The sequence below is a fragment of the Podarcis raffonei genome, chromosome 13, assembly GCF_027172205.1.
Source record: "Podarcis raffonei isolate rPodRaf1 chromosome 13, rPodRaf1.pri, whole genome shotgun sequence".
NCBI lineage: Eukaryota > Metazoa > Chordata > Lepidosauria > Squamata > Lacertidae > Podarcis > Podarcis raffonei.
In genome coordinates, this window is record NC_070614.1 from 52,572,154 (window position 1) to 52,600,117 (window position 27,964).

Genomic DNA, 27,964 nt, shown 5'->3' on the forward strand with positions numbered 1-27,964 from the left:
AGTTCCTTATGTTCAGACAGCCTCGCTTGCTTTCATAGAAGTGTGGTTTCTTTCCGAAAGCTGCCTGCTTACGCTTCAAAGGTTTTCCCCGCTTCCTTTTTTGACAATCCAGTGCAGGGGCGTTTAACCTTTCTGGTGCCGTAGTCGGATTCTTCTAATTCTAATTCTTCACCTTTGCAATGCCTGCTACCTTCTAAGCTGGGCTGCCCCAGGAGTTGTGTGTGAAAAGCCCACCACCTTTTTGGACACAGCGTTTGCCGCTTGAAAAAAAAAATCACTTCTTCACACAGCGCGGAGTTAAACTACGGAACTCCCTCCCACTGGAAGCAGCGATGGCCACCAATCTGGATGGCTTTAAAGGAGGATTAGGCTGAGGGAGATGGTTAAGTTGCAGGAGGGGAGTGGGAAGCCTGGGCGAGGACAGAGGACTTGGGGCGGACCAGTCGAGCCCCGTCTTCAAACCTATATTTGAAAAAGAAAAGCAAAAAGACATTTGTCAAGCACAAGAAGACCCAAGTGGGGCACCCTGGCTGCAATCCCTTCGCGCCTGTACCCAAGCATAGTTGTGCAAAAAACCCGGCTTTCCTGCTTCTTTTCTATGAGCGACCTTCCCAGCTGGGCAATACTTGTTGTTGTTTAGTCGTTTAATCGTCTCCGCCTCTACGTGACCCCCTTGACCAGAGCACGCCAGGCCCTCCTGTCTTCCACTGCCTCCCGCAGTTTGGTCAAACTCATGCTGGTAGCTTCGAGAACACTGTCCCACCATCTCGTCCTCCGTCGTCCCCTTCTCCTTCTGCCCTCCATCTTTCCCAACATCAGGGTCTTTTCCAGGGAGTCTTCTCTTCTCATGCGGTGGCCAAAGACTTGGAGCCTCAGCTTCAGGATCTGTCCTTCCAGTGAGCACTCAGGGCTGAATTCCTTCAGAATGGAGAGGTTTGATCTTCTTGCAGTCCATGGGACTCTCAAGAGTCTCCTCCAGCACCAGAATTCAAAAGCATCCATTCTTCGGCCATCATCCTTCTTTATGGTCCAGCTCTCACTTCCATACATCACTACTGGGAAAACCAGAGCTTTAACTATACGGACCCTTGGTGGCAAGGTGATGTCTCTGCTTTTTAAGATGCTGTCATTGCCCTTCTCCCAAGAAGCAGGTGTCTTTTAATTTCGTGGCTGCTGTCACCATCTGCAGTGATCATGGAGCCCAAGAAAGCAAAATCTGTCACTGCCTCCATTTCTTCCCCTTCTTCTTCATCACCCCTTCCCCTTCCCCTTCATCACCAGGAGGTGATGGGCCCAGTGGCCATGATCTTCGTTTTTTTGATGTTGAGCTAGGGCAATACTTAACTTATTTTTATTCTTACGTTTTTTTAAAAAATGCATGTTGAGCCCGGAAGCAACCCTCTGCGTGTAGGTCTATAGCTATACATCTAGTAGCAAGCCAGTGTGCGGCTTCCTCACGCATGCGCAGTTTCCTCCCTGTTGTGTTCGCCCCTCCCGGTCGTTCAGCGCATGCTCAGACCCGAAGACTCTCTAATCAGTGCGCGCCTGCTCACTTCACCCTCCTGTTCCCCCCCCCTTTATCTGGCTGGGTTTCTGTGTGTTTCGTTTCGCGCGTGCGCAACGCCGCCCTCCCGGACCCCCAACCTTGTCCGCATGCGCGGCTGTCTCCTCGCGCATGCCTCTTCCCTCAGCGCCACACGCTCCAACTCCCGCTACTTAACCGTCCCCTCCAGCGCTTCGACGCAGGCGCAGTGCGCTCCTCGGCGCCGTGTCCGCGTCTCCCTCGGCTTCTGATTGGACGCGGCCGCGCGCCCCCCCGGAAGCAGTCTGTGGCGCTGGGTCGGTTGCCCCGGAAGCGGACCGAAGAAGAGGACTACGGTCGGCGGCGGGGGAGGGGGGGAGCGCTTCCCCCCTAAAGCCGGTAGCGACCGTCAGCGGGGAGCTAAGATGGCGGCGCCCGCGGGCACGGGCTGAGGCGGAGGGCGGCGGCCCCTCGCCCGCCTCGCTTTCCCCTTCCCCCCTCCCCGGCTCCTTCCCTTCCTTCCTTCCGCCCGGCCTCCCTTCCCCGCTGGAAGCTGGCGGAGCTGGGCCGGGCCGGGGGCGCGGCGGGCCCCGCCGGCGGGATGATGCGCTCGCAGTGCCTGCTGGGCCTCCGGGCCTTCCTCGCCTTCGCCGCCAAGCTCTGGGGCTTCCTGCTGTACCTGCTGCGGCGGCAGGCCCGTACCGTGAGTAGCGCCTCCCCGACCCCCGGGGTGGGTGGGTGGGGGTCGCTTCCGGGTTGGAAAAAGCCCCTGCATTCCCGCGCTCCAAGGGCGAGAGTGCCTCTGAGGACGTGCAGAGAGCGAGCGCTCCCTTTTCCAAGTCAGGCGCTGGCTTCCGCCGCCGCCGCCGCCCCTTCAACGCCGGGGGTCGCCTCGAGCTGGGAATCGTCCTCGCTTTGCACCTCTCTGCCCTCCCGACCAGGGTGACCCTCCGCCAGCCCAACGTAAGAGCCTAGGAAGCTGCCTTGTTGCCAGGACCATTGGTCCTCCTCGCTCGCTATTTGTGCTGACCGGCAGCAACTCTCCAGGGTGTCTTTCTACCTGGAGATGCTTTTGGGGGTTGAATCTGGAACCTTTTGCGTGCAAAGCAGATGCTCTACCTGCGAGCTACATAGCTGTTACATACATGCTCCCTTTTTCCTTTAAAGAGTTGTTTAGAGGGGTGTGCGTGCATAGACAAAGATATTTGTGCATACTTTGCCTTGTGTGTACCTGCCCAGTTCCATGGCCAAAGGTTTGGCCAGGGTGGAAGGTTGTAACAACTTCACACCTTTTTACTGGGTATGGGTTTTACTGGCTTGTGTGAGTGAGGTCCAAGTGTAGAGCTGAGAGTCCTGGCCTGGGGTTTGTACCAAAGCTTTGGCTCAGGTGTTTCCCCTTGCTGGAAAGTGATTGGTGTCTGGTTGATGTTGTGGCAAACAGTTCAGATGCTGTTAAAATTGAGCTAGCGAGGAAATGCACCAGTTTCAAACTTTGCCAACAGTTTAAGTGCCTTTTCAAATTTGGCCCATGGTTTCTCAGCCAGTGGTTACAGTTTCTCACCATTGACCCTGCAGGGGATGTTTTACTAAAAGTTTTGCAAGTGCCGTTTCAGCTTTAAAGAAAACGAGAAGTACCCTAAAAACACACACGCCCAGATAGTGGAGATAGCGAATAGCAGCGAGTGAACGTGTCACCAAGTTTAAAAGTGTAGTAACTTAACACTTCTGAAGTGGCTTCTTGAAAGCCTGCCTTTCCCAACTTGGTTTTGGAATATCACTCCCACCAGCTGCAGGAGAGTTACAGTCCAAAACAGTTGGAGCATACAGTGTTGGAAAAGGCTTCCTTAGGTCATAGCAGAAGTAGTTTATAGGAAAACAATGGGGTACCAAAACAAGGGGGGGTAACTCTTCCCCATGAACCCATTTGGCCCTAGAGGAAGGGTATTTCTGAGAGCTCACTTGAAACAAAACGTCAGGCCTGTCAGTTGAGCCTTAAATTCCTTTACAAACTGTACGTATGCAAAACTTGTTTTGACTGGTTAATGCACCTACAACGCGTAATGGTGCCGTGCAGTTTCCTGTTCCTTCAGCTCACAGCTTCATCAAACTTTGGGTGCTTTTTTCAGCTATCCTTAGGAATCAATCTGCAGGGATTGCCATTTTCTCCCTCAACATCTTTAGATGGTCAAAGGCTGCAAACCTCATCTTCCCTGTCGTTTGGCCAAGCTGGCTAGGGGTGGTGGGAGTTGTAATCCTCACTGTCTGGAGGGCACCCGTTTGCAGTTTCTGTTTTACACCCCAGTTCAGTACACTCCTGCCCCATACGTGAACTGGGACTGGAGGAAAAGGAAACTAGAAGCAGTAGGAACTACAAAACAATTTTCTTTGCGATTTCCAGCCTGAGGTGTCACAATCTGCCTTTTCCCCCCCCATCCTTGGATTTCCATTATTTCTGTTTGTTTCAGATGATTTTGGAGGGTGGGAACAAGATCGGGGTCCATTGGTTCTATTAACAGAGATTAGAAGGGATTTGAGGAAGAGGAAACCAGGGTGCTTCGGTTTTCATGGAGACAGGAAGTGTGAAGCTTGAGATCCTGGAGATTCCAGTGTTTGGTTAGAAGCTTGACTGCTCCTTTAGCTATAGCCATTGTTGTTGCTGTGTGTGCGTTTGTGTGAGAGAGGGACAACCTGTACCTAATTATGCAAGGTACAGTTTTCCTTCTCCTAAGTTTCTAGAGGGCCTCTGTTTCCTTCCTTGTGCCCCTACCATGCGAGGACTGCCGGTGCAGTTCAAGTATTGGGCTGGCTTTAGACGTGGGATTCTAGGGCACGGTTCTCCTATAGATCACTCCATCTTGGTTACTTGTGTGTAAAATTGAAATAAAGCTTGACTGGGTGAATGCTGGGACAGTTGCAACGGGAGCATGAGTTCGTGGGGAGAAGCTTTCACCACACTCACAGTTAAGCAGGTTGCCATGTTTGCACCTGGGAGTTTCAAGCCCAAACTAGACTGGTTTGTGAACCCTGTTTCTTTGACACTTGAAGGTGTGAAATATGTGGAGGGTAGGTGTGTGTGTGTGTGTGTGTGTGTGTGTGGAGCAGCTCTGTCTAGGTGCTGCTAGCATATGGCAGGGAGTTTATCACCAGGTGGCACACTGATAATTTTATATCCGTGTGGCTGGTTTCTACGGATGTTGGTTTTGGATTACCGGTTTTTTGGGGAAAATGGGTTGGGATGTCACGAGGCGGAGGAGCTACCTTGAAGCCCTTTGGTCTCCCTTCTGGTCCTGGGACAGCTGCCGGGGAGGATTCTAGGAGTGCTTAAAATACTTGCCGTTCAAGATAGCTGTGGGGCACCAGGGATGCCGTGCCCTCACTGTGGCGCGCGTGTGTGTTCCAAAAGTTTGCTGTTGGCAGAAATATAAGGAAGCGAGTGCCGTGTGTGTGTGTGTGTGTGTGTGTGTGTACCTGTGTGACTCCCACTTGCTGTCTTTCCTTCCAGGCACAGCTACTGCTGGATCAGGCTAGATCTCCTCCTTGGGTTTAGCAACGGCAGGGTGCTTTGGGAGAAGTCGCCCAATGAAACAGTACCTTGCTTCCCTCTGATTCCTATTTAGACTGTGGGGAGTTGAGAGCAACTGAAGGGTCTGAAGCCCATTTAGGCTGCCTGCTCTCTGCTTTACCCCTGGCATGAGGATCTATTAAGCTTTGTCAAGCTGCTCTGTCCCGGCCCTGGACACAGAATCGACCTGTGCCCCCATGGACAGCAGTGAGTCCAAAATGACTCCCAGGCTGCGCACCTGGTCCTTTTGGAGCACAGTTACTTCATTCGGGACCAGTGAACCCCCCTGTCCCCCAGAAACAGTACTTCTGTCTTGTTGGGGTTCAACCTCAATTAGTTGACCACCATCCACACACCCCAACCACCTCCAGACACCCAAATGCACCCGATCCATCTGGTTGCTCCCCTGAGAGTAGCTGCTTTCCCCCCATGCTGACTGGTGTTGTTGACCAACCTTCCCCAACCTAGTCCTGGAGTGGTAGTTCAGGGTATCTGGAGTGCAGCGGATTGCCAAGGGTGGAGGGAGCCTAGTCCTGAGTGAGGCTGGGGGCGTTCTTCCTAACAGAAAGGTTGTGATTGGCAGTGTCTGTTCCCCTTCTAGGGGACAAGGAAAGGGGGATGTTGGATTTTTCCAAGGCAGCTCAGAGTTTTATTTTATTTATTTTACTCATTAAATTTGTATACCACCCTTCATGCCAAGATCCCAGGGCGGTTCACAACATAAGCAAGCAAAATGAGAGCAGAAAATACGTAATAAAAACAAGAACAAAATCAAACCAATCATCCCTCCCATGGCCTGAACATATTTAAAAGACCATAGAATCAGCCAAAGCCCTGGTTACAGAGAAACAGTCTTGCTTGTTGCCTAAAGATATGTAATGAAGGTGCCAGGTGAGCCTTCCTTGAGAGGGCATTCCACAAATGGGGAGCCACTGCAAAAAAGGCCCCTTCTCTTGCGGCTGCCCTGTGGATCCCTTGTGGAGGAGGCACATGAAGAAGGGCCTCAGATGATGATCACAGGGTCTGGGTTGGTTCATATGGGGACAGGTGGTCCTTGAGGTATTACGGTCCTGACCTGTTTAAGGCTTTATAGGTCAAAACCAGCACTTTGGAGTGGGCCCAGAAACTAATTGGCAGCCAGCGTAGTGTGACACGCTCAAACCTTCTTGCTGCGGTGAGCAACCTGGCTGCCGAATTCTACACCAGCTGAAGTTTCCGCATCGTCTTCAGAGGCAGACTTCTGAGGAGAGAGGGCAGGGAACAGTCACATCAGGAGAAATAATGCGAGTGGCTTGGTGACAGCCTCAACCATCATACAATAGACAAGGCAGTGCTTTTGCTGTTAATTTTAATACCCGCACTTCGGATGTTTCCTTTTCCTAGACTCCAGCGCTGAGCTTCTAGGAGCCCGAGCAAGGAGGGCCCTGGGCAGAAGGGGGCTTCTCCAGGTGCCACGGCAGAATTAGCACTTGAATGTTGAGGTCCAGGGTGAAATTTGTGGCGGGTGAAGCTGGGAGCTGAACGGCGCGTTGTGCCGGGTTCTTGAGGAATTGTCAGGCTCATCTGGTAACCCAAAGAAATGGCTAGCAAATAATTTTATTTATTTATTTATTTATTTATTTATTTATTTATTTATTTATACCCCGCCCATCTGGCTGAGTTTCCCCAGCCACTCTGGGCGGCTTCCAGTCAAATGTTAAAAACAGTACAGCATTAAATATTAAAAACTTCCCTGAACAGGGCTGCTTTCAGATGTCTTTTAAAGATAGGATAGCTGCTTATTTCCTTCACATCTGAAGGGAGGGCGTTCCACAGGGCGGGCGCCACCACCGAGAAGGCCCTCTGCCTGGTTCCCTGTAGCTTTGCTTCTCGCAATGAGGGAACCGCCAGAAGGCCCTCGGCGCTGGACCTCAGTGTCCGGGCAGAACGATGGGGGTGGAGACGCTCCTTCAGGTATACTGGGCCTTTGAGGCCGTTTAGGGCTTTAAAGGTCAGCAGCAACACTTTGAGTTGTGCTCGGAAATGATGCCAGGCCAGGTGTCTGTCTGTCTTTCTGAGTCAGGCAGCCAAGGGCATCCTTTTCCATCCCACCCAGAGCACAAACCCAAACAATGTGTGACACGGGGAGTGCAAAAGCCGTCGGCTTCTTTTCTCCTTGTTCCTCAGCCTCCCTCTAGTAAGAGAAAACTTACATGCATGCGGGCTTTCTTTCTTTCTTTTCAAAAGATAACAACCCACTTGTCAACACCAAACCCCAGAAACTTCCTTTTCACAACCAGTTCCAAAGCTCTGTCCAAGTGATGGTGAGGTTCTGCACTTTGAGGCCCCAGCAACTTGGAGAGGAAGTGAAGCCTCTGGTTTGGTTTCTCAGTCCGCCTTTATGAGAGCAACCAGGGGGAGTGGGGTTACTCTGGAGTGGGAGGTTGGATCTCCTTAAGTCCACATGTGCCTCATAAACCCCTCTCTCCCCCATCTGCTTGATAAGAGGGGAAAGGCAGAGGTGCCCCCCAGAGGCGAGAAATTGGCCTCTTCCTGGATCACGCTCAAACCTACATGGGCTTCAAGGCCTGGATTCTTGACTTCTTCTGCTTACACCTCTCTGCCAACTTTTCTGTCTGTATGAGAAGAGGATTTTATTCACGACATTTATATCCCGCCTTCCCTCCAAGGAGCTCAAGGAGGTGTACGTACATCTTCCCCCGCCCCCACTTTATCCTCCCAACAACCCTGTGAGGTAGGATAGCCTGAGAGCAGCATTAGGAATCAGCCAGGTGCCAGGCAAATTTTGCACCCGGCACAGGTCCAGTTGCCACTATGCAGAGATTTTGGGGCACCAGGTTGGCAATCGCAGTTTAAAAACCTCTGCCTTAGTCCATAGTTAATACTATTTCCATTTCACCGTGTGTTTCTCCTTGCATACTGGGGCATGTGAATTGTTGTAAGAGCAAGCTACAGTCAAGCAATGTAGTTGATATCATAGAATCAAAGTATTTGAACGGACCCTGAGGGTCATTTACGATACAATAATCTTTTAGGGACGCGGGTGGCGCTGTGGGTTAAACCACAGAGCCTAGGACTTGCCGATCAGAAGGTCAGCGGTTTGAATCCCCGCGACGGGATGAGCTCCTGTTGCTCGGTCCCTGCTCCTGCCAACCTAGCAGTTCGAAAGCACGTCAAAGTGCAAGTAGATAAATAGGTACCTTTCCAGCAGGAAGGGAAACGGCGTTTCCGTGCGCTGCTCTGGTTCGCCACAAGCGGCTTAGTCCTGCTGGCCACATGACCCGGAAGCTGTACGCCGGCTCCCTCCGCCAATAAAGCGAGATGAGCGCCGCAACCCCAGAGTCGGCCACGACTGGACCTAATGGTCAGGGGTCCCTTTACAATAATCTTTATTGTCATTGTCCCATACAGAACAACGAAATTGAAAACATCTACATCAGACATTCAAAAACGAACAAGCCTGCTATCCCAACTATCGCAGCTTGGTTGACTCCCTAAAAACTCTGATACGCCATAATTAAATACAATATACTCCCACAGAGACTACCTTACACTGCGTTTAAAACCAAAATCGCAATTGGATAGAAACTGTTTCTCAGGCGGCTAGTCCAGTCTTTATAACCCTGTACCTTCTTCCAGAAGGCAGAAGCTGAAAGAGATCATTTCCAGGGAGTGCACTATCCTGCACTATCTCTGCAGCTTTCTTATGGCACCTGGAAGCACAGATTTGATCCAAGTTGGGAAGAGTGCACCCAATTATTCTCTCCACAGTCTTTGCAACCCTGGACAGCATTGTTTAGTGACGGCAACTTAAACTTAAGATGTCATTTGGCACCCGGCTTATATATTGTGAGATTTTAACACTGGCTGAGAGTGGGTGGCCGGCCCAAGGCCACACCCGGCGAGTTTCATGGCTGCCTGGCGATTTGAACCCTGGTCTTCCAGCCAGGTACTAAGTCTAGCACTCTTAACCACTATGCCACACTGGGTGTCAGGTCAAAGCATAGGAAGGGCTAGCTAGCAGTGTTTCTCAAACGGGGGTCCCCGGCTGTTGTTGGACTACAACACCCATCACCCCTAGCTAGCAGGACCAGTGGCCAGGGGTGATGGGAATTGTAGTCCAGTATATCTGAAGGAGTGTCTCCACTTCCATCGTTCTGCCCAGACACTGAGGTCCAGCTCTGAGGGCCTTCTGGTGGTTCCCTCACTGCGAGAAGCCAAGTTACAGGGAACCAGGCAGAGGGTCTTCTCGGTAGTGGCGCCCTCCTTATGGAACGCCCTCCCACCAGATGTCAAAGAGAACAACAACTACCAGACTTTTAGAAGACATATGAAGGCAGCCCTGTTTAGGGAAGCTTTTACTGTTTGACGTATTACAGTATTTTAATATTTTTTTGGAAGCCGCCCAGAGTGGCTGGGGAAGCCCAGCCAGATGGGTGGGGTATAAATAAATTATTATTACTATTACTATTATTACTACTACTATTATTATTATTATTAATTATTATTATTGTCCAGCGACAGCCGAGGACCCAAGTTTGAGAAACACGGAGCTAAACTGTAGTATCTGCTGCCATGGCCCCAGATGCCTCTCACGAAGTGTGTTTAGGGGAGAGAGAGAGAGAGAGAGAGAAGGCAGGGCTGCCCCCACGATAAGGGTTTGGGGGCCACGACACTCCTTAATTCCCCCCCACTCTACCCCGAGGCTGCTCTGTTTCCTTGCTGGGCCTCCAGTCCCCACTCTCTCTCTCCTTCCAGCCCCCTGTTCCAGTGCCTTCTTCTGGGACAAGGGCCTCCTGGCCTCTGGCCGGCTTCCCAGCTGCAAGAGGCTGCCCTGGCTAAATTTGGGAGGGGACCACGTGGGGCGGGAGGGTGTCGGCCGCAGGCATGGGACTTGCAGGTGCCTGCCAAGGGCAGTTGAGGGGGCAGCTGTCGTGTGAGCGAGTGTGGGTGGGTAAGGAGGCAGGCCGGGCCGGGGGGGGGGGGGCGGAAGAGAGTGAGAGACAGACCCCTGGGCCTGCGGCCATCTATGTGCCCTTGCAGAGGAGCCCTTTGAGGAAAAGCAGCAGGTGGAAAGCAAAAATAGATCTGGACAAGCACGAGATGAGGAGAGTCACCCCATTGGCCTCTCTGGCCCAGTGCGGTCAGCTCTGGCGGGCAGCTGAGACCTTACCTGCCCTCTGGGGCTGTCGGAGACCCTCCCAACTAGAGAGGGCTTGGCATCTTCCCTGGCATGGGCTCTGAGCCCTCCCCATTCCGTTTCCTAGAGGCCTTTCCCCAAGAGATGCTCCAGGAGGCGTCGTGTGAATCTCCAAAGGCGTTCTGCACTCTCAATGTTGAAATTCTGCAGCAGGGGGCCTTTCGTAAGAGGCAGTGCGTTGCAGGGGTTAGAGCAGGGGTCAGCAAACTTTTTCAGCAGGGGGCCAGTCCACTGTCCCTCAGACCTTGTGGGGGGCCGGACTATATTTTGAAGAAAAAATGAACGAATTCCTATGCCCCATAAATAACCCAGAGGTGCATTTTAAATAACAGCACACATTCTACTTATGTGAAAACACCAGGCAGCCCCCACAAATAACCCAGAGATGCATTTTAAAGAAAAGGACACATTCTACTCATGTGAAAACACACTGATTCCATACCGTCTGTGGGCCGGATTGAGAAGGTGATTTGGCCGGATCTGGCCCCGGGCCTTAGTTTGCCTACCCATGTTATAAAGTGTCTGGAAACCAGTCCTGATGAGGGACAGTTGAAGGAGTTGGGTGCGTTTAGCCTGGAAAAGAGGAGACTCGGAGGACGCACGAGAGGTGATTGGGACGGATCGGGCCCCTGAGCTTAGTTTGCCTACCCATGGGTAAGAGTGTTGAACTGTGGCCTGGGAGACAGGGGTTTGAATCCCCATATAAGAGCATTCTCTGCACTCTGTGGTCTCCAGCAGCTGGCATTGAGAAGCGTTCCTGCCTCGTAACTGTGGAGGTGGGGTTGAGATTCCTGCATTGCAGCGGGTTGGACTAGATGACCCTTAGGGTCCCTTCCCACACAAAGGTTCTACGATTCCCCAAAGGTAGATGGCGGCATTTTAACTGTACAATGGTAGAAACGACTTCTGGAGTGTAACCCTTTCCCCCTTTACACCGCTTTGATGATAGCTTCTGGCTGCGAAGTGGTTTTTTGATCAGTCAGACAGCGATCTGGCTACCTTCCTGGCCTCTGAGGCAGGTCCGGTGCATAGCTGTCAACTTTTCCCTTTTCTTGCGAGGAATCCTATTCGGAATAAGGGAATTTCCCTTTTAAAAAAGGGAAATGTTGTGGATATATTGGAAAAGTTCGAAGCAAGAAAGAGCTGCAAAGCAATGTTAATTTAATTAATTAATTAATTAATTTTATAATGAATGATTTTAGAGTGTTGTTTGTGTTGTATTTTTGTATTGTTTTATTGTTGTTAGCCGCCCTGAGCCCGGCTTCGGCTGGGGAGGGCGGGATATAAATAAAATTTATTATTATTATTATTATTAATGTTTATTGACGCTGAAAAAGCCTTTGACAATGTATCCTGGAGTTTTATGTCATATAACTTTGAGAGTATGGGAGTTGGTCAAGATTTTTCAAATGGTATTAAAGCGATCTATCAAGAACAAAAAGCTAAAATCATTGTAAAGAATGTGGTATCGGAGGAAATTAGAATTGAGAAGGGAACCAGGCAAGGGTGTCCACTTCCCCCTCTGCTGTTTATTTCAGTCCTAGAGGTCTTGCTAAGTATGATTAGAAAAGATGAACAAATTAAAGGTATTACAGTAGGATCCAAACAATATAAATTAAAAGCCTTTGCCGATGATTTAGTATTGAGATTACAAGACCCAGAATCCAGTGCAGTAAAAGCACTGGAGCTGATACAGGAATTCGAACAGGTAGCGGGATTTAGGTTAAATAAAAAAGGGAAATGTTGACAGCTATGGACTCCGGCGGTGCTGCTGGAGTGCCAGGCACCGCCACCGGGTGAACTTCGGCATACCTGGAATGCAGACAGAGCGTTTTGAGCCTCCAGAGGGTTTCACTCGCCTTGCGCCAAGAATCCTTCCTTAATGGTCACCTTGGCGGTTGGTTCTCCTCCCACCGGCTGGGACAGAGACTGGGGATTTTGACTTGCCTAAATGAATTTGCTCAGGGCAAAAGTGACTCTCTTAGTGCCGGCCTTTAGGTTCAGAGCTCAGTCCCTTCACTGCTCTCCGTTTAAGGAGAGGGCCCCTGGCTCGGTGGCAGGGCAACTGCTTAGCATGCAATAGGTTTTATCCCTGGGGCTGCCTTCTGCTAAAAGGATCTCTGCCGGAAGGTGACGGGAACGGTCTGCCTCTGCCAGTCAGAGCAGGCGGTACTAGGCCCCGTGGACAAATAGGTCAAACTGGTACAAGGCAGCTTCTATTGTTCTTGCCCTTTGAAAAAAACAAATCCAAAGGACGGAAGGTCTTTTCGCAAGAGATTTGAGAGGGAATTTGAGGGTGTGCGGGGAGGATACCTGAGAACTTGGAGAACTATGGGACCGCCTCTCCTGGTATGCCCCGCGGAGGCCTTGAGGTCCACAAATGACAACACTTTGGAGGTCCCAAGTCGCAAGGTGGTTAGATTGGTCTCAACTAGGGCCAGGGCCTTTTCAGCACTGGCCCCGACTTGGTGGAACGCTCTGTCCCAAGAGACCAGGGCCCTGCGGGACTTGACATCTTTCCGCAGGGCCTGCAAGACAGAGCTGTTCTGCCTGGCCTTTGGTTTGGACTCGGTCTGACCCTTATGTTTCCCTCCTCTTATGGTTTTGATCTATGGGCTACTTTTAAAATGAGGCTGCGTTTTAAATTGCATTTTAACCTGTATTTTAAATTGGTCCCCCCCCCCATTATATTTTTACTGTGATTTTACTGGTGTTAGCCGCCCTGAGCCCAGCTCTGGCTGGGGAGGGCAGGGTATAAATAAAAATTATTATTATTATTATTAGCTTGCGGGATTCTCTGTATAATGTTTCCGCTGGTCCAGAATACTCTGGTGGCTGTAACTTTGTTTTGTCACTTGTTGCATTTATACCCTCTCTTCCAAGGTGGCGTATATGGCTCTCTTTCTCCCCGTCCCAATTTAATCCCTGCAGCAACAACCCTGAGAGGTAGGCTAGCCTGAGGGAGGCCATGGCTGGCTCCTTTGGTCACGTCCAGCGAGCTCCTCAAATGTGTGGCGAACACGCAGCCTGCTCCTTGCCCCATAAGGCCTTGCCCTGCACAGTTCACACAGCTTCTCCTTTCCAAATTGCTTGGAGTGACACCCTATTCCTGCTTAGTAGAATTCAGCAGAAATGAGCAAGTGGCCAGGCCCCAGTTCATAGCGGTTTCCTTGGAAGTAGGAAGAGGGTTGAGTTTCAAAACAGCTAAATGCCAGGTGCAAGCTTGGTTGCTGCGGGGTTCTCCTTTTAAAAAGTCCTAAACCTGCAAAGGCGTCAGTCACAAAGGTATCCTGGAGGCTGTTAGTATCAGTAGTGACAACTGCCTCTCTCAGCTGGACCTCGAATAAGCGGCTTGGTTAGGGAGGCGATGCAGGCAAGGTCAGATAGCCTCTCTTGATATCCAGCTCTTCTGGTCTGAGTGTCCTGCCTTCTGCAATGTTAGAAATTCAGATATATAAGCTAATCACCAAAGGGCACCTTAAACCTCAGCTATGGTCGCCACAAGAGAATGTCTAGGCGCTATTTTGTTCATGCAGTGCAAATTATTATTATTAATTTCATTTCTATACCGCTTTACAAGGGACACGGGTGGCGCTGTGGGTTAAACCACAGAGCCTAGGATTTGCCGATCAGAAGATTGGCGGTTCGAATCCCCGCGACGGGGTGAGCTCCCGTTGCTCGGACCCTGCTCCTGCCAACCTAGCAGTTCGAAAGCACCTCAAAGTGCAAGTAGATAAATAGGTATCGCTCTGGCGGGAAGGTAAACGGCGTTTCGGTGCGCTGCTCTGGTTCACCAGAAGCGGCTTAGTCATGCTGGCCACATGACCCGGAAGCTGTACGCCGACTCCCTCGGCCAATAAAGCGAGATGAGCACCGCAGCCCCAGAGTCGGCCACGACTGGACCTAATGGTCAGGGGTCCCTTTACCTTTACCTTTATACCGCTTTACATATATCTCAAAGTGGTTTACATCCAGTCCACCAATCCTGAATAAAAGAAATTCACACTTCAAGGAAAATATTTCAGATGCTTCTCTATGTGACATTTTGCTCCCCCCATATTTATTTACCCGCTTAATTTATAAAGCTGCCCCATAGCAGAAGGATTCTAGGAAGTCAGGGTGGTTGCAGTGGTGCGTGTGTCAGACGAGGACCTGGGAGTTCCGGGTTCGAATCCTCGCACAGTCCTGAGTGACCTTGGAGTCAGTCGCGGCCTCTTCACCTACCTCACAGGGTCGTTGTAGGGGTTAACTGATGAGCGGAGCGAACCATGTATTCTTCGGAAGAAAAGGTGGGAGATAAATGCAAGAAATGAGCTCACCTGCTTAAGAAAGTTTGAGGGGCCAGCTGGATGGAAATGTCTGTCGCTAACCTGGCGTCCAGAGATCTCCACGGGGCTGCAGTTGGACCAGTGCTGGTCGCAAAACGCGCCTGGCACCTGCCTAATTTCTAACACTGGTCCTTCAGCTCTTCTCTCTGGGCCACCCTTTATAAACTCCCCTCCTTTTCCTGTGTCTGTTCGGCAGGTGATCCAGTATCAGACGGTGCGCTACGACATTCTTCCCCTTTCCAAAGTTTCACGGGAGCGCCTCAGTAAGTACATTGCCCCGTGGAGGGTGGGGGGGGGTCTCCCTGGTTCCCTCCCCCTGGCCCAGGCTTCCCCCAGAGCACTGGAAGGAGGGAGGTGTGTAGGGCACTGGTTTGTTTGTCTTGACGCTCTTCTCCCCACCTCCACCAGACCAGGTGAAGAGGAAGATCCTTGTGCTCGACCTGGACGAGACGCTGATCCACTCCCATCACGACGGAGTCTTGCGGCCCACCGTGAGGCCTGGCACTCCGCCCGACTTCATCCTTAAGGTGAGCCGTTCTCGGGTGCAGGAGGAGCTGGGCGCGGGGGGCGCAGATAGCAGGGGCTGGTTGGACGCAGAGGAATGGACCCAGAGAGGAAGGCTCAGAGCCCGGGGATTGGGTGTGGGATGACGATGAGCGGTCAAGAGCGAGGAAGCTGGGAGGAGGAGGTGTGGGAAGCCGAAGGGGTAACAGGGCATAGTGAGCTGGGAGAGAAAAAAGCAGGAGGGTGGGAGCCCAGGAGACAGGAGGAGAGTCACAGCTCCTCTCCACCCTTGTCTTCCAGAACCAGAAGAGGCATGAAGAGGGTGGAGGAGAGGTTGACAATGCACACACCGTATTTCTCAGTGTATAAGACGCCCCCATGTATAAGACGCCCCCCCCCCCATTTATGGGGAATAAATTTAAGGAAAATGAGGGGAGATGGCCCAAAGTTGTAGAGCTTTTTTAAAGGGGGAATTGCGCGCATGCCATCACCCCAGCAGGGCCGTTGCAGGGGGTTGGCAAAGTGGGCAGCCGCTCCCCCCATGCCACTGTGGTCGGGAAGCTCCCTAGAGCATGGGCTGCCAACCAGCTGGCTGGCGGGCGCAGCTTCCCCTCCACGCCGCTGCGGGAAACTGCTCCCTAGAGCGCACACCTCCCGCAGTGGCATGGGGAGGAGTTGCGCACCCGCAAACCAGCTGGCGGGGGGCACAGCTTCCCCCTAACGCCACTATCCGTGTATAGGACAACCCCTGTTTTTCGACATGATTTTTGAGTCAAAAAACCTCGTCTAATACACGGAAAAATATGGTATATTGTCTCTGATTGCTTGGGGGAAAGCCCTGGGGAGAGGAGGGGACTTTCAGTCTCTGCCACTGGTTTTCATGGAGGAAGACTCCTGGGAACGAGCCGTTTTGCTCATTAGGCCTGAGCCCGACACTCAGCCAAGTCTGTGGAGATCCTGCTTTTTAGCTAACAAAGAGTTATCTCCATCTTTGAACTCTGTGGTTACTGACCTGCACACTCCAGTGACAGCAGGTGTGTAGGCTCAAGGGAGGAGGCGGCCCTCTTGGCCTCCGAAGGTGCAGCAGGGAGGGTTTGCAACCTTTAGCCAGTTTGCGGTGGCGCAGCCATCGCAGAGGATCTCTGCACCAGCCAGTCTGCATTCTTCACGTGTCCAGGGCTGTTTTCCTGGCTTCAGAAAGCAGCTGCCTTGGCTTAAGTGCAGCCCTGAAGTTCCCACAGCAACCCACGCTAGCTACTGGGGATTGAGTTTGGCCTCATTTTTTGAGGATCAGAGGCAGCTATGGAGCCTTAAGTCGATGATGATGATGATGATGATGATGATGATGATGATGATAATTTATTTATACCCTGCCCATCTGGCTGGGCTTCCCCAGCCACTCAGAGCGGCTTCCAACAAAATATTAAAATACAGTAATGCCTCAAACATTAAAAGCTTCCCTAAACAGGGCTGCCTTCAGATGTCGTCTAAAAGTCTGGTAGTTATTATTCTCTTTGAAAACTGGTGGGAGGGCGTTCCACAAGAAGGGCGCCACCACCAAGAAGGCCCTCTGCCTGGCTCCCTGTAACTTGGCTTCTCGCAGGGAGGGAACCGCCAGAAGGCCCTCGGAGCTGGACCTCAGTGTCCGGGCTGGACGATGGGGGTGGAGACGCTCCTTCAGGTCTACTGGGCCTTTGAGGCCGTTTAGGGCTTTCAAGGTCAGCACCAACACTTTGAATTGTGCTCGGAAATGTACTTGTCAGTGAGTTCTCTTCACCAACTTGCCGATTTCGTGGTGGTGTTGGACTACAACTCCCATCAGCCCCAGCCTCAGGCTGTTGTAGTCCACAGCACCAGGAAGGCTCTGGGCTTTATTTACTTTGCCAGGCTTTGACTAAAAGGCCTTCCTCTGTTTCCAGGTTGTCATAGACAAACATCCAGTCCGCTTTTTTGTACACAAGAGGCCTCACGTGGACTTTTTCCTAGAAGTGGTAAGAAGCTTGTGCAAAAGACAGATCTTTTATTTATTTTATTTTATTGATTACAGTATAACACTGCCATTATTGTTATTATTTATTAAATTTCTAAACCATCCTTCATCCGAAGATCCCAGGGCGGTCTACAATATAAACGCACAAAAATGCATACAATGATGACAACAAAATACCGCCGCCCCGCCCCCCCAGATTGGCAAGTTCTAGGCTCTGTGGTTTAACCCACAGCGCCACCCGCGCCCCTGTACTTTTGAATAAATAAGGCATAGTATTCATAGTATCAAATTGTAGATTTCAACGGAAGTCTCATAAAGTTCAATGGAAAAAAACAGAAGACCCAGTGGATCAGTTCATTCTCTAGTCAGTTCATGCATAAGGTCCATACATGTACAGTGGTACTTCGGGTTACATACACTTCAGGTTACAGACTCTGCTAACCCAGAAATAGTACCTCAGGTTAAGAACTTTGCTTCAGGATGAGAACAGAAATCGTGCTCCAGCGGTGTGGCAGCAGCAGGAGGCCCCATTAGCTAAAGTGGTGTTTCAGGTTAAGAACAGTTTCAGGTTAAGAACGGACCTCCGGAACGAATAAGTACTTAACCCGAGGTACCACTGTTATAACATTGCCATTATTGTTATTATTTATTAAATTTCTAAACCACCCTTCATCCGAAGCTCCCAGGGCGGTCTTCAATATAAACGCACAAAAATGCATACAATGATGACGACAACAAAATACCTCCCGCCCCCCCAGTTTAAAAGGCCATAGATTGTTTAATTAATCAATAGCCAGGCAGTAGAGGAACGTTTTTGCCTGGGACTTAAATATATGTGATGAAGGTGCCAGGCAACCCTCCCTGGGGGAGAGCATTACTCTAGTGGGGAGCCACCACAGAAAAGGCCCCGTTCTCGTGTTGCCACCCTCTGGACCTCTTGTGGATGGGGCATTTGAAGAAGGGCCTCAGAGGATGATCTGTTGGTTCGTATGGGGAGAGGTGGTCAAAAGCAGCACTTTGAATTGGGCCCAGAAACTAATTGGCAGCCACTGCAGTCGGGCCAGGATTGGCGTCATAGACGCAAACCATCCTTGGCCCAGTGAGCAACCTGGCTGCTGAATTCTGCACCAGCCGATGTTTCCAGACCGTCTTCAGGGGCAACCCTATGTATAACGCATTGCAGTAATCTAACCTAAATGATACCAGAGCATAGACAACAGAAGTTAGACTAACCCAGTCCAGATAGGGCCACCAGCTGTGGATGGAAGGCATTCTGTGCCACCAGAGGATCAAGTGACAGCAAAGGTTCTAGAACAGGGGTCAGCAACCTTTTTCAGCCGTGGGCCAGTCCACCGTCCCTCAGACCATGTGGGGGGCTAGACTATATTTTTTTGGGGGGAAATGAACGAATTCCTATGCCCCACAAATAATCCAGAGATGCATTTTAAATAAAAGCACACATTCTGCTCATGTAAAAACACGCTGATTCCCGGACCGTCCGTGGGCCAGATTAAGAAGGCAATTGGGCCGCATCCGGCCCCCGGGCCTTAGATTGCCTACCCCTGATCTAGAAGGACCCCCAAGCTGCATACTTGCTCCTTCAGAGAGAGTGTAACCCCCCTCAAGAACAGGCCACCTCCCATCCATCCAGTCTAGGAAACAGCCCACTAATAGTACCTCAGTCTGGTTTGAGCTTCAGTTTATTGGCTCTCCTCCAGTCCATTACTGAGGCAAGACATCAGTCCAGCACATCCACTCCCACACCTGCAGATGTAAAGGAGAAGCTGTGTGTCTGCAGAACATTGCTATCCCAGCTTTCCTTCAAGGAGACCAAGACGTGCCAATTCTCCGCCCCTCTATTTTTTTATCGTCACAACACCCCTGCAAAAAGTAGGTTAGGCTGAGCGATAGCAACTGGCCTGCAAGTTCACCCCGGCGGGCTTCACGTTGCCAAGGCGGATTTGAACCCACAGCTGTGACCGCTGCACTGCCACTGATTCGCTGGGCGTGCTCCTCCAGTCCAGAGTGGGCTGTCCAAGCCTCTCAGCTTCACTCCCTGGAGCTGGACTATGTTGGGAGGCCCATCCTCCCCTCTCTGAGCTCCGTGGAGAAACTGCCAAGCAGGTACAGTGGTACCTTGCAAGACGAAAGAGTTTTTCGTTTTTTGAGTTGCTTCGCAAGAGCAACTCATAGCGCGCGGTGTGGTAGCCTTTTTTGAGGTTTTTGGGAAACCGTACTTCGCAAGACGAAAAAATTGCAAGACGAAGAAACTCAGAACAAATTAATTTCGTCTTGCGAGGCACCACTGTATGAGCATCCTAGCACACTGCCGACGCTGAAGGACTCTGTCCTCCACCATGCCTGTCCGCCAGCGCCCGTTGGCAGGGGCTGATGGGAGTTGTAGTCCAAAACATGGGGGGGTTCTAGCTCGGGACAAGTTTACTTGGAGGGTGGTGTAGTGACATGGGGGCAGGGAGGGAGAGTAGCGGCCAGGGCAACTGGGAAGACGTTGTGTTGTGTGTTGCCCACGCGCATCACCCGGACATGTCTTGAACTTGGGTGGCCTTTCGAGTGATGCACACACCCAGGGAGGCATCTTCCCAGAGCCAGCTCTGCCTGGGAGAGAAGGTGGTGTGCTAAATCCATTCTCTCCTGCTCCACCCTTGCCTTGCCTGGTTCAAGGGTGGAGAGCGGATCCCAGACCCGACTGGATCAGCCAGCCTTGCCTCTAATCGCCGGCACCTGCTTAGCCTAATCCGCGTTAATCCTGCTCTTTTTTTTTTAAAATAAATTTTATTAACCAGCCAATCACATCAAATCAAACCACATCACATAAATTCCAAATTACAGAGCCGAATTTTTAAATTTTGTTGGGAGGTCCCATACTTCCAGATCCGAGGAAGGATTCTGATCTAAATCCTTAAAAGGTAAAGGTAAAGGTACCCCTGCCGGTACGGGCCAGTCTTGACAGACTCTAGGGTTGTGCGCCCATCTCACTCAAGAGGCCGGGGGCCAGCGCTGTCCGGAGACACTTCCGGGTCACGTGGCCAGCGTGACATCGCTGCTCTGGCGAGCCAGAGCCGCACACAGAAACGCCGTTTACCTTCCCGCTGGTAAGCGGTCCCTATTTATCTACTTGCACCCGGGGTGCTTTCGAACTGCTAGGTTGGCAGGCGCTGGGATCGAGCAACGGGAGCGCACCCCGCCGCGGGGATTCGAACCGCCGACCTTTCGATCGGCAAGCCCTAGGCGCTGAGGCTTTTACCCACTGCATTAATGTCCAAATCAGTCCAAATAAGTCCGGATAGATGTTCAAACAGTCCAAACACATATTTACAGTTCTTTCCAATCTTCTCTTGCTGTTTCCACATCACTTCTTATTCATATATTTTCTCTTTGTCCTTTATGGTCTCTTCTGATGGTCTCCTTAAGCCGATAAACGCCAATAATACTCCTGTGTGGATTTCCCGTCGTCATTCCTCAATTCCAGATGGTTCCCATAAATCGTCACCTTCGGAGATAAGATCACTTTTTCCACCGTAAATTTATAGCTCTGTCGCTCTTAAGACCTCTTTGAGGAGTTTCTCCCACGATATAGAAAAGCTCTCTTTCACTCTTTCTCCTCCCGGACTTAGTCCTCCGACAGAGCTTCCCAAAATGGCGCCGGCATTTTTGACTGCGTCATAACAAAGCTCTTATACATTCCACAGTCTTCTATAAAGATGCTTTGGTTCGAAAGTTTATCTCCACACAGCCTTAAATTCACAGCTTAAGGCCTTGCTCCGCGTTAATCCTGCTCAAAGCAATTCGTCCCAGCTTCTTGAGGGTAGTAGTCCCTTTCCTCATCACTTTCTCTCTTCCCCCTTCTTCCCGGAAACTCGGAAAATTTGAAGCAGGCACCTGGAGCTCGTGTTTGCTTTGTTTACTAAGGCTAGTCAACATCTCCGTCAAATCCAGGGAAGGGTGCATGGAATACATAAAAGCACATGCACCAACCCAGACACTGCAACTAGCACCTGAGCTCCTGTGTCACCGGTCTTGCGGAGGGTGGCGACACAAGAACAGGGCCTTTTTTAGTGGTGGCTCCGCACTTGTGTAATGCTCTCCCCAGGGAGGCTTGACTTGTGCCATCATTACTTAGCTCTAGACTTGCTAGTGCGAGGGCTGGCCAGAACCTGAGAAGCTGCCAGAGGGGAGGAAGCTGGGAAAGAGGAAGAGGTGTTCACTGAAAAGCCCCCAAAAGCATCACAAGGCTCTTGTTGCAGGCTGATAGGAGCTATGAGCAGGAAGCAGCTTCTTCCGTTAAGGGTTGAGAACGGAAGGGGGTGCTTCTGCAGGACTAATAATGCGTGCTTGCTGCACTCTGCCTGGCTGTCATTCTTTGGAGGGGCTGGGGTAATAACCGTGCCACAATCCGTTCATAAATTGCTTTTCAGACCGACAAGTTTTAAGTGATGCTTAAATGTAATCTGTATTGGGAGGGCATGGAAGATTTGGGGAGATTTGATGGCGTTTCCTGAAAGTCTAACTTGGATTATGTGCGGGTTAGAGTTGCCCAAATCTTGGGCTTTCGTCTGCCTGCGAGGAGCCTACGAGAGTGAAAGGGGCTTTTTGTGAAAGGAGAAAGGGAGCTCCCCTCTGACTTTCCATTTCCTTTTCTTCTCCCCCTCCCACCAACTCAGGTGAGCCAGTGGTATGAGCTGGTGGTCTTCACGGCCAGCATGGAAATATATGGCTCTGCTGTGGCCGACAAGCTAGACAATAATAGGAGCATCCTAAAGAGAAGATACTACAGACAGGTGAGTCCTCTGCCCCTTACGGCTGTACGTTGGGCCTGTGGAGTTGGGAGAAGAAGGGTCCACCCTGGTGATATAGCAGTGGCTCGGGGGAAGGCTCCCCGCTTCGGCTTGCTTGCTGCCAAATGAGGGGCACACCTGGATGTTCTGAGAGAAGGATGCCAGGTGCGCTTGGGTTACCGTAGCAACGCCAGCAAGGTCGTGCACTTGACTGGCTGAGTCGCTCACCCTCCCATTGGTTCAGGAATGCAGAGACGGGCATAATAGTCTCTGGGGCATTGCTTTCATTATGTAAGTCCTGTCCTGATCATAGCTGTCAACTTTCCCCTTTCCTTGTGAGGAATCCTATTCGGAATAAGGGAATTTCCCTTTAAAAAAGGGAAACGTTGACAGCTATCATTCTGATGCTCTCCTGCTTTGCTGTCAAGGTCCGACTCTGAATCTGTCAGAGTCAGGGGAGGACACTGTGGGTTTTACACAGCAGCGCCAGCTAGCAGGGTGATAGTGTTAGCGGATCTCTCCGTACATAAGCATCCTCACTTCAAAGACCAGAAGAACTGTATAATGTCCATAGTGGCATTTAGCTTTGCCTTGCGCCTGGAAATAACGAACACTTCAGACAGTGTGGGAGAAGAGATTTCCCCTTAACCGTGGGACTCTGGAAGAAGCCGTTCCGCTAGAAGCAGGAAATCTCTGAAGACTCGGCTGGGGCTCAGCATCTTCTGCTGAACCATCACACGGGTTCAGGTGTGGCAAACTTAACAGCTGACTTCCACAAGTCTCCCACCCGCCCCCAGTGAGCTGCAGCCCTGTCCAGTTTAAGAGAGGATTGTTATTTCTGTCCTGTGTGTAAACATACCCCCCCCCCACTGTTTCTCTCCTTCCAGCACTGCACTTTGGAGCTGGGCAGTTACATCAAAGACCTTTCCGTCGTCCATAACGACCTGTCCAGCATAGTCATCCTGGACAATTCGCCAGGAGCCTACAGGAGCCATCCAGGTAGGGGGCTAGACCCGCCGTCCCCTTTGAAAATTGGTGGTGGGTGAGGGGTGGTGTCCTGTGCCTTGGCCAGTGGTCCGCTTGCTGGGTGAGGGGCCACTCTCTGGAGCCCAGGGTGTCTCGTGGTGGGCCGGCTGTAGCTTCCTCCTTGCTCACTCCCATCCCCGGGGACTTAAGGAATGAGCCACTCATTCCCACAGGAGAGCATGCCATTTTAGGGGGTGAATTCTTGCAGATATATTCAGCGAGGCATCTTAAAAACACGTTTCCGGGTGTGAGGACTTCAAATCTGCTATTCTTTTTGTACTTGGTAAGTCTACGTTCGATTAAAAAGCTCACAAACTGCTTTCGGTAAACCAGAGATTTTTAATTTTGCCTTCTGAAAACGTCAGGTGATGCTGTAAACATTTTAGTTTCTCTGCATGAAACACATCCTCCTAAGCGTACCTGTAATCATGAAACAACATCAGGAAGTAATGAGATTAAGAAGAAATGCAAACAAGAAGTTGCATCCCTGGACATCAGCTGCAGACTTCTTGGCCTCTGATACACGCCTCACGTTCCTCATGAGTTACACCCTACCTGCTGACTCTGTGACTTGTTTCACGCGCTTCGCTATAGACCGAGCTTGACAAGGCCATTGTGAAATTTGCATGGGCTTGCTAGCAAACTTACTTCCGCTGTAGCAAGTTTACATGTCAAAGGAGGTTCCTATAGCCTGTCGGACCAGTCTGTCAGCTCCAACAGGGATGAAGCGCTGGGGTTGCTGAAAAGCGTCTTCCTCGGATGTACACAAAGATCTCCTCCCAGTGTGTCGTCGTCTCCACACCTCAAGTCACCGATCTTTTGGACGCCAGCTGTCATTTCCTTATGGTCATCTGAGCACAAGAGCGTCTGGATTATCATTTTGCTAAATGCATGTCGTGCTGAGCACTGGACGGTTGGCCAAACAGCATCCACTACCTTCTTTTGCAGCCTAACTCACCACGGCTGAAACAAAATGTGGCGTGGGCCTTCCACCTAAAAGTGTTCTACTCTGATGTTGAATCAGCAGGTGTACATGCAGACAATGCATGCATCAGTCTTAAATCGCTGAGGGTTCTGCCTTTAAGGCCATGTTTTGAAACCTGTATGCGACAAAGCCCGTTTGCTGCTGTTAACCACCTTGAATGGCTCACTGGACCCATGCCCTTATGGGCTGTGTGATCCGATACCTGTGCGCTTGATCAGTAGACAGATCCTTTACGACATTGCCACTCAGTGAAGTAAGAGGCTCTGCAACGGAGAGTTTGGTGCATGGAGGATCAGTTTCAAGTTCTGTAGCAGTCTGTAGCATCTTGCCAATGTTACCTGTCTTACTTGCTTGTTAGACAAGGTCTTCCATCGAGTGCTGCGATCAAGTGTCGCAGGGGTAACTTGCCGGCGTGGAGGGCACAAACCAACCAGATCAGCTTACGACCACGCTTGACCTCTACCCAGTGCATGGTACCACTCTCCGAGCCAGTGTTAACAATTGTAGAATTGCCTCCAGTGGCCTGCAATCTCAATGCCCTCCTTCATGGAATCCACAAGATTATCAGCAATAACTTCAGCTGGTTTTTTTCTCTTTGAGTGAAGTGGCAGAGATGTCTTCCACCCGGCTCACCTCTCACAGAATACCGTATTTTTCCGTGTATAAGACGACCCCTATTTTGGGGGACTCCAAATTAAGAAAATGGGGGGGGGATTACCATGAGTTGTTGAGCTTTTTTTGGGGGGGGATTGCCGAAAATCACTCACCCACCTGACCGATGCTCACAATTGCCAAAGCCACCAATCGCCTGCCTGCTCACTGCCAATCGCCCACACAATTGCCACAGCAGCAGGCCTTGCCACAGCCACCAATGACCCGCCAAAATCACCACTGACAATTTCGTGCTTGTGGCTGCAACCAATCGCCTGTCACCCCTCAGCACTATCGTGTATAAGATGACCCCCAATTTTTAACATTATTTTTAAATATAAAAAAACCATCGTCTTATACACGGAAAACAATGGTAATTCTGTTCTGGGGGGCGGCTGATCTGAATTGTCCGCTTTCAGCATAACATTAGTTTTATTTTGGCAGCCATCAAAGAAGATGAAGTCAATTTCACCCCTCTGACAAGAGATAATCAAATTCCTGATCCTTTTCTTGGGCTCTTGACTTTATTGCGATCATCTGCAAGTCTCTCGTCTTCTTCAGTGATCAAACCAGCAGCAGTGATGGCAGCTGTCGCACACAGACCAACACCATATCCGACGCTCTGCGTAGCAACATTATGTATTTCCATTGTGTTGCACTCCGTCTTGGTTTTCCCAGTGCCCATTCATAACTTCCGTCATGTCCATCTTGGGGCATCGGCTATTTGTTCTTCATTTTCACCAGCTGAGAAAATTATTTCATTTGATGGTATTGAAGCATCCTGCTTAGTTCTCTGCTTCTATTCAGCAAGAGTTCTTCTCTCGTCTTCCTGCCGCTTCCGCTTTTCGGAGTTGTCTGTTACGCTCAAGCAGATCCGGCAAGCCAATCTGATGTGGTCCAAGAGAATCAGTCTTCTCTGGCCTTTAATGAAAGCGAGTTCCTTCACAAGGATTTGCATCGCCTTAGGGCACGTAGCATCTTAAAAAACAGAGACATCACCTTGCCAACAAAGGTCCGTATAGTTAAAGCCATGGTTATCCCAGTAGTGATGTATGGAAGTGAGAGCTGGACCATAAAGAAGGCTGATCGCCAAAGAATGGATGCTTTTGAATTCTGGTGCTGGAGGAGACTCTGGAGAGTCCCATGGACTGCAAGATCAAACCTCTCCATTCTGAAGGAAATCAGCCCTGAGTGCTCACTGGAAGGACGGATCCTGAAGCTGAGGCTTCAAGACTTTGGCCACCTCATGAGAAGAGAAGACTCCCTGGAAAAGACCCTGATGTTGGGAAAGATGGAGGGCGCAAGGAGAAGGGGATGACAGAGGACGAGATGGTGGGACAGTGTTCTCGAAGCTACCAGCATGAGTCTGACCAAACTGCGGGAGGCAGTGGAAGACAGGAGTGCCTGGCGTGCTCTGGTCCAGGGGGTCACGAAGAGTCGGACACAACTAAACGACTAAACAACAACAGGGCACGTACAGTTAGCGGGAGCTTCCTTTTTGCAACCAGCATTTTGCCGGGCAGCCAAATTCATTAAAACAAATTACACCTGCAATTGCGGATGCAACTATACATACATTTTTTTCACAATTTTAAAAAATAAGGTATCCTAAGGGGTCATCTCTTTCGATCCCTTGTGATGCAGGAATATGATGTAAGTGTTCTCTGTTCAGTCCCCCGCAGCGCTTGTGCATTGGGAATAAGGCAAGGCTAAAACTCTCCACTTTGGGATTTGTGTGTGTGTGTGCATGCAAAAGATTCTTCGGCCGTACGAGCCCCTTCTGTATATCTCCACACCCCCCCAGCAATCTTAAGTGTTTCGTCCCAAAGCACAGGTTTGGTCAGAGGGGGTTAGGGTGTGGTTCAAGCGCAGTGACGGTTGTGTTTGTGTGTCTCTCCATCTCTGTGCGTCCGGCAGATAACGCAATACCTATCAAGTCCTGGTTCAGCGATCCCAGCGACACGGCACTTCTCAACTTGCTCCCCATGCTAGATGCCTTGAGGTAAAGCTCTGGGGTGGAGCTGGGAGGAGAAAAGGGAACGGGGATTCTGTGGGTTGTTCTAGAAGAGCCCTGCGTCTGTGTGTTTCATAAGAACAGCCTGCTGGATCTGTTCAACGACCGCTCTAGCCCAGCATCCTGTTCTCTCAGTGGCCAACCAGATGCCCCAAGGGAAAACCAGCGAGCAGGATCCGAGCGCAAGAGCCCTTTCCCTTCCTGCGGTTTCCAGTAACTGGAATTCAAAAGCATTGCTGCCTCTGACTGTGAAGGGAGAACATAGTCATCCTGGCTAGCAGCCATCGGTAGCCTTTCTCTTCTTTTAAAGCCATCCAAGCTAGTGGCCATTGCTGCCTCCTGTAGCAGGGAGTTCCACAATTGCATTTTTCCAGACCGTTTCCAATTCTACAATGGCGTTTTTGAGCGGTGGTGACCCAAATTTGGTGTTCCAAATGCGGTCTCCTCCCCTCTTGTGCAGGCTGAGTCTGCTTGTTGCTTTGCGTGTGTGCAATATTTATTGCCCTAGAACTGGTTGACGTGCGGGACCGAATCCCGTGGAAGATAAATAAGAATAAGAATAATAAGAATATGTTATTTATATCCCACCCTCCCCAGCCGAAGCCGGGCTCAGAGCGGCTAACAACAATAAAAGTAACACAGCATTCTAAAATCAATTCATTCTAAAATCAATTCAGAGTCAAATTAGTGGCAACCATTGGGCTAGAGTTCTGTGAGGATTACCAAAGGAGGGGGCCAGACTGTGCCTTGGCCAAGGATGCAGGCCTTGTGTGGCTCTTACTCTGTCTCTCCCCGGCTTCCTCCTCCAGGTTCACAGCTGACGTGCGGTCGGTGCTGAGCCGAAACCTGCACCAGCATCGCCTTTGGTGACGGTGGCTCCTCCTTTCTTCAGGGCTTGGCCCGCGACCTCTGCCTTATCCCGCCATCGTGACCCCCCCGCCTTGGTCGCTTGGACTCTGGCGAACGTGTCCGGACTCAGCCAACCAGGAGGGGAGGAGCTGGGAGTGAGCCGGCCGGCGCCCCGCCCGCCTCTCCCTGCGCCGGCCAGCTGCGCCGCTGACCACCGCCCCGCCCGCCCGCCTGCCGGGGGACTGGCCAGGACTCTGCAGGGCAGCAAGCGGGGCTGGCGCCATTGGCACGATGGCACCAACTGCTTGGGGGGGGGCAGATGTACAAGAAAGGGGGTGAAACAAGCCAGCCGCACGGAGGAGTGCGACGGACACTTTGAGACGAGGCTGCGTTTTCTCATTTTAAAGACCGAGCTCCCTGTACAAAGATTTTATTTTCCTTTGTTTTCATTTCTTCTCCCTCCCCTTACGCTCTTGATAAAGAGAGAAGCCCTTTCATCTAAGGCCATCTATTTTTTAGATGATTGACAGGCCTGGC

At 50.9% G+C, this 27,964-nt stretch overlaps 2 protein-coding genes across 6 annotated transcripts in view; both read left to right on the top strand.

Moving 5' to 3' along the window:
- The window catches only part of GABARAP (GABA type A receptor-associated protein), a 107,853-nt gene that overhangs the window by 68,580 nt on the left and 11,309 nt on the right, over positions 1 to 27,964 (top strand). The window contains exon 1 of one of the 3 annotated variants that reach the window (XM_053362253.1): positions 2,383 to 2,393. The exons of the other annotated variants lie outside the window; for them this stretch is intronic. The gene's annotated coding sequence lies outside the window, so the exon portion shown is untranslated. Of the gene's footprint in view, positions 1 to 2,382; positions 2,394 to 27,964 lie in introns of those variants that run through there. 3 annotated transcript variants of the gene reach the window in all.
- CTDNEP1 (CTD nuclear envelope phosphatase 1) lies at positions 1,828 to 27,945 on the top strand. Of its 3 annotated transcripts, XM_053362239.1 has the most exons (8): positions 1,831 to 2,225; positions 14,809 to 14,875; positions 15,021 to 15,139; positions 17,036 to 17,107; positions 21,789 to 21,905; positions 22,790 to 22,901; positions 26,482 to 26,566; positions 27,388 to 27,945. In XM_053362239.1, exons 1-8 carry the CDS (start codon positions 2,124 to 2,126, stop codon positions 27,446 to 27,448), a joined length of 735 nt encoding a protein of 244 aa, XP_053218214.1. In that variant the 5' UTR covers positions 1,831 to 2,123; the 3' UTR covers positions 27,449 to 27,945. The 3 variants fall into 3 exon arrangements, with proteins under 3 accessions (XP_053218216.1, XP_053218215.1, XP_053218214.1); XM_053362241.1 differs by lacking the exon at positions 26,482 to 26,566 and having other exon boundaries at positions 1,828 to 2,225; XM_053362240.1 differs by lacking the exon at positions 17,036 to 17,107 and having other exon boundaries at positions 1,828 to 2,225.

What these genes read in the sequence shown, in the direction of transcription:
- CTDNEP1 (XM_053362239.1), top strand. Translation starts at nt 2,124, where the DNA reads ATGATGCGCTCGCAGTGCCTGCTGGGCCTCCGGGCCTTCCTCGCCTTC. An exon ending in CGCCCGACTTCATCCTTAAG is followed by an intron (nt 15,140 to 17,035) that starts GTGAGCCGTTCT and finishes CTCTGTTTCCAG; the next exon opens with GTTGTCATAGACAAACATCC. An exon ending in TGGACTTTTTCCTAGAAGTG is followed by an intron (nt 17,108 to 21,788) that starts GTAAGAAGCTTG and finishes CCACCAACTCAG; the next exon opens with GTGAGCCAGTGGTATGAGCT.